The sequence below is a fragment of the Pteronotus mesoamericanus genome, unplaced genomic scaffold (genome assembly GCF_021234165.1).
Source record: "Pteronotus mesoamericanus isolate MK-2021 breed Mesoamerican mustached bat unplaced genomic scaffold, CSHL_Meso_final contig_20, whole genome shotgun sequence".
NCBI lineage: Eukaryota > Metazoa > Chordata > Mammalia > Chiroptera > Mormoopidae > Pteronotus > Pteronotus mesoamericanus.
This window is the reverse complement of record NW_026555085.1, coordinates 43,085,489-43,096,623: the sequence shown is the minus strand read 5'-3', so window position 1 is coordinate 43,096,623 and position 11,135 is coordinate 43,085,489. Positions and strand designations below refer to the sequence as shown.

Here is an 11,135-nt window from a genome sequence, read left to right as displayed (position 1 = left end):
AAAATAATTATTTTTTCTCGTAAAGTATTGTTACATTTTAAAATAATGCTGGGTCTTAATGGGTGGTCATGGGACAGTATGTTATGAATTAAAAAATATTCTAATAGCTAATTTCAGGATGAACTTCATTTATTACATGCCATATACTATGATGAATGAACTACTTCCTTTACTAAGAGAAAGATAATGAAGCAAACATTGGATGACTACTTATTAGGTATCATGTATTCTGTACACATTATCATATTTAGTGTGGTTCCCACAATTCTCTTATGAAGTAGATATTTTAAATAACTTGGAAGTCCACAGAACTAATAAGTGAAGAAGGCGCGCTCTAACTCTCTGTTTATCTTTCTTCTTAATCTTTTCTCTCTTCACTAGAGTACAGTGTAGGACTAGGGTACAGTCTAGAAAGTCTTCTTTTTTTCTGTCCAATAGAAAAAGAAAGTGAGCTGCAGGTATAACTTCTAGTGCCTTCATAAAAAGAAGAAAGATGGAATTTATGTTAATATATTTTATTTAAACCAACATATTCAGAATATTATCATTTCAACATGTAATCAATATAAAAGGTATTAACAAGATATTTTACATTATTTTGTTCATACTAAGCATCCAATATCCAGACATTTACATACACATCCATCATGAGAACATATAGAACAATGGAATAGAACCGAAAGCTCACAGAGACCCCTCTGAATATATGGGTTACAAAGGTAGCACAACAATTGGCAGATAAAGAGTGGAGAATGTAGTTAAAAGGACTGGGAAAACTGGCCTGCCACATGGAGAAAATTAAAACTGGAATCCTGCCTTGTACTATATAAAAAGGTAGACTTCAAATGGGTGAAAGACCTAAGTATGAATGGTAACATGTAAAGCTAATAAAAACTAGGGCAGGAAAATATCTTTGGGACCTCAAAAGCAAAAACATGAGATTGAAACATTGATTGAATGTATGATTTAAGGATAGGAAGGTTTTGGCTGATAAATGGCTGCTGCCCTAAAACTAAAAGATGAAGAAATCCAGGAGTGGGATAGGTTGGTTGCTCTACAGAGATATAAAGAAAGAGATAATTTAGGCTCAAAGGCTTAAATTTGCAGCTCAAGGTACAGTATAAAAACTAGAAAAGTGCGAGGGATCTCTTCTCTCTTACCAGCTATAAGCCTGAAATAACTGAAAACCAAGGTTTTACTTAACCTGCTCTTTGCCAGATTCCACCAAGAGTTGCATCCACAGACTCACCAGGCCTCATGTAAGTTAAGAGTATTGACTAGGACACAGTAGGACCTTGATTTGGAATGGGGATGTATGGCAAGGGGGATTTGGCAGACTTGTGACACCCTGAACTAGGTGAACAATAGCTCCTGTTTGATTGCAGAAAGTCCTGTGTCCCAGGAAACCCCTCAACCGCTCAACCCAGGCAAACCAGAACACTTGACATGCCCCCTCTTGCTAATCAAAGCGGGAGCTCTTTTGTCTTAAGATATTGTTACTGCCTTGCTGGAAGGTCCTGTAATGACCTTACCCAGTTTACCTCCGGCTCCTCCCACATTACTTCTCCTTATTTCTACACACATAATATCAGATTCCAGCATGGAGAGGAGCTGTAGTGGATACAATTAAAAGGGTAAACCCAGGAGCAGATTCCCACTCAAAAGAGTTCTAGACTTTGCTCATATATATTGACACTTGAGGAAAATGTTTGGGATTCTAAAAATGTACCAAGGAAGGAGAGGTGTTATTTTGGTTTGGGTAGAATTGTTTGATAGTGTGTACTTGCCACAGGTTCTGGATTCAATGCACTGCCTTAAGCAGTTGAAAATGATTCTATTTGTTGGTTCAGTTAGCTGACTGAAATGTAGATTTAATAATGGCCCACATCACATAAAATTGAGAACACAAATCTTGAAATAATATAAAAGAATTCAAAGATTTACAAAAACAGGAAGGTTGGCGTGGATTTATTTTGTCCAAATCAGACCATTCTAATCCCAATAATTTCCTCAGTCTCCTAAGAGGACCTAACTGTGACTCTCACTAAGGCCTTGAGAGACACGTTGGTGAAGGGAATAGGAGCAACCATGAAAAACATTTTTTAAAATTGAGGTATAAGTAACATATAACATTGTATGTGTGCAACATGATGCGATTTTTATTACGATGAGAACTTGCTAGATTTACTCTTTTAGCAACTTTCAAATATGCAATAGAGTATTATTACCTATGGTCAACATGCTATACATTACATCCCCATGACTTACCTATTTTATAACTGAAAATTTGTACAATTTGACCGCTCTCACTAATTTACTCCATCCCCCTAACTCCATCTCTAAAAACCACCAATCTATTTTCTGTATCTATGAGCTCCATATTTTATTTATTTATGTAATTGTTTGTTTTAGATTCCACATATAAGTTTATTTCATGTAGCATAATGCCCCTAAGGTTTATCCATGTTGTCACAAATGATAAGATTTTACTTTTTTAAAAAGATTTTATTTGCTTCTTTTCAGAGGGAGGAGAAAGGAAAGAGAAAGAGAGGGGGAGAAACACCAGTGCATAGTTGCCTCTCACATGCCCCGATCTGGGAACCTGGCCCGCAACCCATGCGTGTGCCCTGACCGGGAATTGAACTGGAGACCTTTTGGTTCACAAGCCGGCACTCAATCCACTGAGCCACACTAGCCAGGGCTTTACTCTTTTTATAGCTGAATAATATTCATATATACCATATTTTCTTTATCCTTTCACCCACTGTTGGACACTTGGTCTGTTTCCATCTCTTGCCTATTGTAAATAATGCTGCAATGAACATGGAGCCCATATATCTGTATGAATTATTGTCTTCATTTTCTATAGATAAATACCCAGAAGTAAAATTCCTGGATCATATATGGTAGTTCTATTTTTAATTTTTTCAAAACTTCCATACTGCTTTCCATAATGGTTACACCAATTTACATTCCCACCAACAGTGCACAAGGGTTCTTTTCTCCCCACATCCTCACCAACACATATTTGTCATTTTGATAATAACTATTCTGACATATGTGAGGTGATGACATTGTAATTTTTATTTGCATTTTCCTGATGATTAATGATGTTGAGCATCTTTTCATGTACTTGTTGGACATCTGTATCTTCTTTTGGAAAATGCCTATTTAGATCTTCTGCCTATTTTTAATCAGATTGGGGTTGTTTTTGCTATTATTGAATTGTATGAGTTCATATATTTTGGATATTAGTACTTTATCAGATATATGATTCAAATATTTTCTTACATTCAATAGGTTGTCTTTTTATGTTGTTGAGGGTTGCCTGTGCTGTGCAGAGCTTTCTAGTTTGAGGTAGTACCACTTGTTTATTTGGGCTTTTGTTACCTTTGTTTTTGGCATCAAATTAAGAAAAATCATTGCCAAGGTCAATGTGAAGAAGTTTACTTCCTATGTTTTCTTCTAGGAGTTTTATAGTTTCAGGTCTTTCATTCAACTCTTTAATCCATTTTGAGTTAATTTTTGTGTAGTGGTCCTGTTTTTCCAGCACTGTTTATTGAAGAGACTGTCCTTTCCGCATTGTATATTTTTGGCTCATTTGTCATGACTAATTGGCTATATTTGTGAGGGTTTATTTCTGGGATCTCTATTCTGTTTCATTGATCTATGTGTCTCTTTTTATGCCAACACTATCCTGTTTTGATCACTATAGCTTTGTAGTGTAGTTTGAAATCAGGGTGTGCAATGCCTCCAGCTTTGTTCTTTCTCAGTATTGCTTTGGGTATTTGGGGTCTTCTGTGGTTCCATATAAATTTTAGAATTGTTTCTTTTATTTCTGTGAAAAATGCTATTAGAATTGGGATAGGGATTGCACTGAATCTGTAGGTTGCTTTGAGTATTATGGACATTTTAACAATATTAATTATTCCAATAATTGAGCATGGAATATCTTTCTCTTTATTTGCATCTTCAGTTTCTTTCATCAGTGTCCTGTGGTTTTCAGTGTACAGGTGTTCCACCTCCTTGGGTCAATTTATTCTTAGGTATTTTATTCTTTTTTGATGCAATTATAAATGAGATACTTTTCTTAATTTCTTTCTTATAGTTTATTAGTGTACAAAAATCAACAGATTTTTGTATATTGATTTAGTATCTTGCAACTTTACTGAACTTTTATTTGTTCTAACAGTATTGTATTTTGGAATTCTGTAGGGTTTTCTCTATATAATATCATGACATCTCAGATAGAGGCAGTTTTACTTCTTCATTTCCAATTTGGATGCTTTTTCTTTTTCTTGCTTAATTGCTCTGGCTATGACTTTAAATACTATGTTGAATAAAAGTGCCAAGAGTGGGCATCCTTGCCTTGTTTCTGATCTTAGAAAAAGAGCTTTCAGCTTTTTATCATGATTGTGGTATTAACTCTCTACTCATCATATATGATGCCCTTTATTATATTGAGGTATGTTCCCTCTGTACATAATTTTTGAGAGTTTTCATCATAAGTGGATGTTGAATTTTGTTACATACTTTTCCTGCATCTGTTGAGATGATCTTATTATTTTTATTGTTCATTTTGTTAATGTGGTATATCACATTGGTTGATTCACTGGTGTTGAAATATCCTTGCATCCCAGGAATAACTCTCACTTAATCATGGTGTATGATCCTTTTAATATATTGTGGAATTCAGTTTGCCATTATTTGTTGAGGACATGAAAAGCCACTTTTCTAAGCTGTGGAGGGTTATGGGAAATGCTATGGTTAAAATGGGTTCCTTATTTCAATGGAGATATCAGAATCTTGGGCTTGATAGAATCTTAATAACAGCACTTGCAGCAATTAACAACTGGAGACAAAATGGAAACAATTATAATAGAAGTATATATGTACTCAGAATAGGCTACAGAAATCTTTGCTGATGGCCAGTAAATCACTGGGCCCCATGTCTTCAAATTTTGGTGAACAATTAGGACAGTACAGGTACTGACTAAGAAAAATGAATGCCAGTGTATAAACTGATCCAGCCACAGCAGAGTATATCAGCTGAGTATCAGCTCAGCCTAGGTCTAAATATGTGGGCAACCTGTACAAGGCTACTTGCCATGTTCAACAATAGCAGAAAAGCCTGGCTACAGCCACCAGGATTGAGTGTCAAGGCCCTCACCACATTGCCAATCACGGATATGAATGATTGGCCTCAAAAGTGAAGAACCTTGTAGTACAGACGTTTCCAACACCTTCCTTTGTGGCTCCATTTACTAGGATAACAGTGTACTGCATGGAGAAAACCATTAGGCCTTTTGGAAATGATCTGGCCATAGTGAGAACAAATACAAATTTCTGGAGACGCTGAAACCATTATGATCTGTGTGACAAAGTGTAAGCAATAGGAGTAAATCCATCTTCTAGTATTTTCTGAGTGAAGAGTTAGAATTGAGTTGTTCATCATCTATGGCAATATCCCCACAGTGGATCCCTGTTGTATGAAAAAAGGATTATTCTGGCAGGAAGTACCAAATAACTTGCAGGGATAAGTCCCATCATTAAAAACTTTAAAATAAGCAGGGGTGTGATTCTTACCATATCCAGAGTTAACATGATCTTTGGCATGTGCAAGAGACAGATGGGTCTTTAAGAATAACAGCTGCTGTCAGACAAGTTCTTTTTGTTGGAGCAAATCAGTAGGTAGCTATTGATTTGGCCAATGATTTTTTGCTTGTTTCTCCTTTATTCCAGTAAGTAAAGGGCCCCAAAGCAGTTTGTGCTATCAACAAGCAACATTATAGATTTCCTTTTGCCAATGTTTCATTAACTCTCTGACACTGTTCCAAAATATAATTCATGTTACTAGACCTTAACTATCTCACCACTGTCCTGGGCATCATGCTGGTCTAATACATTAGTGATGCTGTGCTCATAGGACCAGGAGCATAGGTGTCACCAGGTTCCATGGATACCTGCTAAGATACATTGTGCCAAAGGGCAGATGATCAATCCAAAGAAAGCACGAGTGTGCTACCTCAGCCATGATTGTGGAGGTCTGGTGTCTGGTGTGTGTTGGAGTGTCCCCTCCATAATAACAAACAAATTGTGTACTTTGTTCCACCTACTACTAAGGGGGAACTGCAGTGTTTGGTGGGCTCCTTTGAATTTTGTGTCCATTGCTCAAACCTATTTATGTGCAATCCAAATGCTTCTAGCTCTAACTGATCTAAGAAAAAGAGAGGCCTCTCCAGCTGTTGCTGGCTGCAATGAAAGTAGTTCCACCATATCGATCTTATGAGGGAGATCAAATGGGCTCAGTTTTGAGGCAAATCAGGATTCTGTATAAAACTGGGAACTTTGAGCAAACCATGCCCTCTTCAGAAAATACCTATTCTTCTCACTGTACAGTGGGCTACTTCAGGTAAAAGCAAATGAAAGAAAATTGTCTTGTTCAAAAGGTCTGTGAAGACCTCAGATAGGCTCCCTCGGGGCCTTCTCAAGTTCGCAGGAGGGATGGATGGCATGTGAGTAGTCATATATGGAAACAGGTCCACAAGCAACATATTTCTGATTTAATGTGGGATGTTTCAGAGGCCCTTGTGTTGTGGTGCATCAAGTCACCTGCCCACTCCTCAATCCATTATACATGCATCCTCAGCCCTTAGCCTAGCATATACCAGACCAATAAGGAACAAAAAGCAAAAGAACATACATGAAGAAATGGTGATTTAATTCAGTATATTTTAAAGACACTGCCACATTTATAAAAGCATTCTTTTCAAATAACTTTTAAAAATATAACGTATGTATACAGTATTAGGATTCTTCAGTTACAAGCCACAGAGACTGAGTCTTTCTTTCAAGAATAAAAGGGCAGGCGTTGGGTAGCTCAAAGGAGGTGTTGAGCAACCAAGCATTCAGTAGGCCGGGAACGAAGGTGGCACTACGGATTTAAGAAGCAAGAGATCAAAATTATCTTTACGGGAGGCTGCCAGTGGGCGATTTAATTTTAATCACTTCTCCCAGACCATATAGAGAAGGGGCAGTTCCCCAAAGTCTGTGTGTGTGGAGTGCTATGTGCTTTTTTTCAGACTGAACAGACAAAACCAGCAGTTTACAGACACAGCTGAGTTTTGAATTATATTTGTATTTTTTCTATAAAATGTACACTTCTCTGATAATTAATGTCTATTGTTAGTGCTGCTGATAAGAATAAAGTATTGCTACATGCTCACGCTGGTCACATAAAAGTAGGTACTGAAAAATTATCACCAGAAATAGCTACCGAGGCAAACAAGATTGCATAAGCTACAATTTATTCCCTTCATTTGATATGTAAGCAATCTATTTTTTGTTCCATATTTCAGTTCTTTAAGTTTTTCTGTCACTACTTTTGCAAATTTAATCAGAAAAAACTGTGAGTAGATTAGGCACATAGGTGCTTGGCACATGTAATTGTCTCATTTCAAAGGAAGAAAATTAGTGGAGTTACATCTGTTTAGAGCCAAAAAGCTTATGAATGCTAATTACACTTAGATGGTTTGAGGGAGATTATGTGGGAAATTGACTTCTATATGAAGTTGTTTTCAGTCCACGGAAGTCTTACTTCTCCCCTTTTTTTATATTGGACAAAAGAGTGTAATGCGACGCTCTGGCTTGAGAACCAGCGACATCCAAGGCTAGGAAGCGCAGGCTGAGTGATCTGGCAAGGCAGGCCCATGGCAGGGTCTCTGAGCTGTACTCTGAAAGGAAACTCATTCTGAGCTAGGAGCATAGGCAGAACAGAAGCCTTGGAACTTGACGCACAGGACCCAGTTCTGAGGCTTCAAGATCACAAGAGTCAGTCTGCTATTCCCTTTGTCCTCGCCCAAGCCCCAGGACATGTATCTACATCTTAGACCCAGCGTAAACCCAGCATGAACGATTCATAAAAACAATTCTGTAAGCACGTGCAACAGTGATTGGCATCTGATAGTGTACCACGATATGGGCACTGAGGAGTTCCACTCCAAGTTAGTAAATCTCAGCATCCAACTTTGGCATCCTGAGGGGACCAGGACATCAGTGGGGTGCCTGGCACCCAGCAGGAGAATGAAATGCTCCCTGAGAAAGGGCAGTAGTACGCAGAGACCATGGAAACTAGAGAAAGTGCAGAGGGGGCTCAGGACACCCCTCGACAGAGAGGAGACTCAAATTCTTGAGCAGGGGCAGATACTTGGTAACGAAAAGGTTTTTGGCAAGGACCACTTTACTAGGGATTATCATTAAAATAAACTCTCATTTTGAAAAAGCTTGCTGAAGCCTGTGGCACTTCAGGTTTTCAGAAGAGATAACAATGACTTACCACCAAAATGTAGAGCTTGATGTTTTTTCCCCCAGTAAGGTGGTGGTCCAGAGGCACCCACACTGGTCCTCTCTCCACTCTCACGCTGGCACCTGGGCAAACATTGCCAGTATGCAGTATATGTGGAAGACTTCGTAGACGAGATACCATCTTTTTTTTGTGGATAAGAACTGAACTAAGAACATTGGTGTCATTAGTCTTAGTATCATTAATCAACTGATGTAAACAGCCAAAGAACATGTGGCGTCTTCATTACTGTTGGAGACCTCTGATTCCTCTGCCATTACAGATTGGGTCTGGTTTTACTGAGAAAAAGAAAACCTCAAAATGGAGAGTTTAACATAAGTAAGAAATGTAGTAAACATGTTCTCTGTTCTCATTTTAAACTTGATTTAGAATTCATCTCCAATGGAAGAAATAAAATGTGGTGTGTCAGCTGTATGCAAGCATCATGGAAGGGAGAGATGTTATTCCTGGTCATGAATTCAGAGCTGCCGTTGGATTGTTGGCATTAACTATGGGCTTTGGACTCCTCCTTAATCAAATCAGCTTCCCCAGTTGCATTGACTGCTTTTTATTGTTACAATTAAATAGTTTTCAGTTAACACAAGAACAGAGAGAGAACATCACGACTGCACTGTTACAAAGTTCAAAGGCCTATGTAAAAATTCTGGAGCTGGGTTTCTCACAGGAATACTAAATAGCCACCGGCCTTTTTATTTTTGTTTAACAGAAATACTGACTTGGTGAAATTACAAGGATAGGCCTTTTAATAGTTTCCTAGGAATCTGAACTTTTGCTTTCAATGCCAAATAATATCTGGAAAACATGCTCACTTTTGTGTTTTTTTAGAAATTCTAAAAACTGGCCCAGATTCATGTGATAGTCATTTCTTAACCCATAGTCACCATGGGCCTCAAGAAGTAATTCTTCAAAAGAATGGAAAAGACGCAGATCCTCCCCATTCCCTTCTGTTTCAATACTTTCAGCATGCTTACAGGAAATGTGTTTCCAATTAGGGTACCTAATTGTGTGCCAGAATTCCTCACAGTGCTCTTTGAAGCCCTCCACACAAATGATACCAGGCTTTCCGGTCATACAAAATCCAGTCACATCCAACCTTTTCCCAACATCCAAAATCTTTTTCCTTAGGTCCTGCTGATATATATGGTGGCTGTAGATCCACATTCGGAGAAATGTGTTCTTGACTGGCTTTGGTTGTGTAGATGGTTCGTAAACAAGCTTTCTGTTCAGGAAATAGGTGGCACTGTTGTCCTGTAACCACTGGATTGCTGCACATACACAGAGCTCACCTGGATCAAAAGTCCCTATATAAGAAGAGAGACCTTTGTTGAGAAGTAGCTGCTGTTGTCTGTCAAGCTCAGATGACCGTCCAAACAGCTGCAATGCTACGTAGGGGTAGCTGTGAGGCATGGTTACTTGCAAATCAATTTTCACCTTAAAATGAAAATCAGGTAGATTTAAGTACTGTAAAATCACCTAAGCTGGTTTATCAGTGGCAACTACATGATTTTATTAAATGTAATAGTTATTGCTACTCTTATCAGCTAAGTGCCAGACACCATACTAAGTACTTTACATCCACACCATTCCATTTATGCATTCATTCATCCCAACTGAACACGTAATCCACCTAACAATGTGCTGGATACCCTATGCTAGAAAAAAGAAGTGAAGACACTATTGCTGCCCTTGGTGAGGCCTAGATCCTAGTGAAGAAGACAGACATAAAACAAATAATTACACATAGCAAGTATTTAATTTCAATGGTGAGAAGCATGACTGTGGAAAAGTATAGGGGACCACTGAAATGTGGAACCAGGGGGACTGAATCTGGTCTGGGGACCCAACACATCTCTGAGGGAATGATAGAGGGTGAGTAGGAGAATATAGAAGAGTTATTCTCAAATGCCTAGTCCACTTGTTACCTAGGCTATGCTAATGCTGGAGATAAATGGATCAGAAGATGAGGTAAATTCATTTTTAGAATTTAGATTTGTTTATATTTGCTTTCTGTGTTTAGGTTGCCACCAAAGAAGCATTCATTTGCTCCCTAAAAGCCAGTTTTGCTGAATGCCACATTTAGATTTGTAAAAATCACATATATAAAAGACAGTCCATCCTATAATAGTTGGATGGGTAAGAAACTGGATGATTGAGCAGAATAATGGTAGTAAGATGTCTTTAATAAAAAAAAAAATTAGTCATTTGTTAAAAAAGGGTGTGCATGCTTATGTAAAATTCAGGATGTTTGTTGAAGACAATTTACAGGGCATCCCATATTTTACATATTTTGCTTTCAGACAACTAAAGGAAATACCCATCTGGAATATTCTCTATTTGTTTTCTGGACCGAAAGCTCATGTTCCAAGCGTTTCCAATAAAAACTAGGCCACTGGCAACAAAACAACTCAGGCCACTTACCTTGGGCTCCTCAATCTGGAGTGTAATCACAAATTCCATTTTTGGTGGCAGCGCCTCCCTTGTGCCTTCCAAATACCTCTTTATATTCGTCAGGGCATTTACATCTTCAAGTTTTACTTCTCCTTGGTTAGGAAACATAGAAAACAGCATTTCCATCTCCAGCAGCTGAAGCTGCAGGCACTCTTTCATAGGCGCGGAGGACATGTTGCCGTGAAATCAACCTGCCAGGAAAACTGGAAAGGCCCAGGGACACTGGGTTTGCCAGTCAGCAGTGCCCAGCGAAATCTCCCGAAGGCCCCTTTGCTCGGAAGCAGTTTTGCAGGAACGCTAGGCTCTAACAGATAGGAGGACAAAT

The 11,135-nt window shown here is 38.4% G+C and overlaps 1 protein-coding gene across 1 annotated transcript; it reads right to left on the bottom strand.

The window, feature by feature from the left end:
• Positions 1–6,888: 6,888 nt before the first annotated feature.
• On the bottom strand, positions 6,889–11,056 carry RWDD2A (RWD domain containing 2A). The gene is made up of 2 exons (XM_054569669.1): positions 10,781–11,056; positions 6,889–9,793 (listed from the first exon to the last, which is right to left on the bottom strand). The coding sequence occupies exons 1-2, from the start codon at positions 10,982–10,984 to the stop codon at positions 9,116–9,118; spliced, it is 882 nt and encodes a 293-aa protein (XP_054425644.1). The 5' UTR covers positions 10,985–11,056; the 3' UTR covers positions 6,889–9,115.
• Positions 11,057–11,135: the final 79 nt, after the last annotated feature.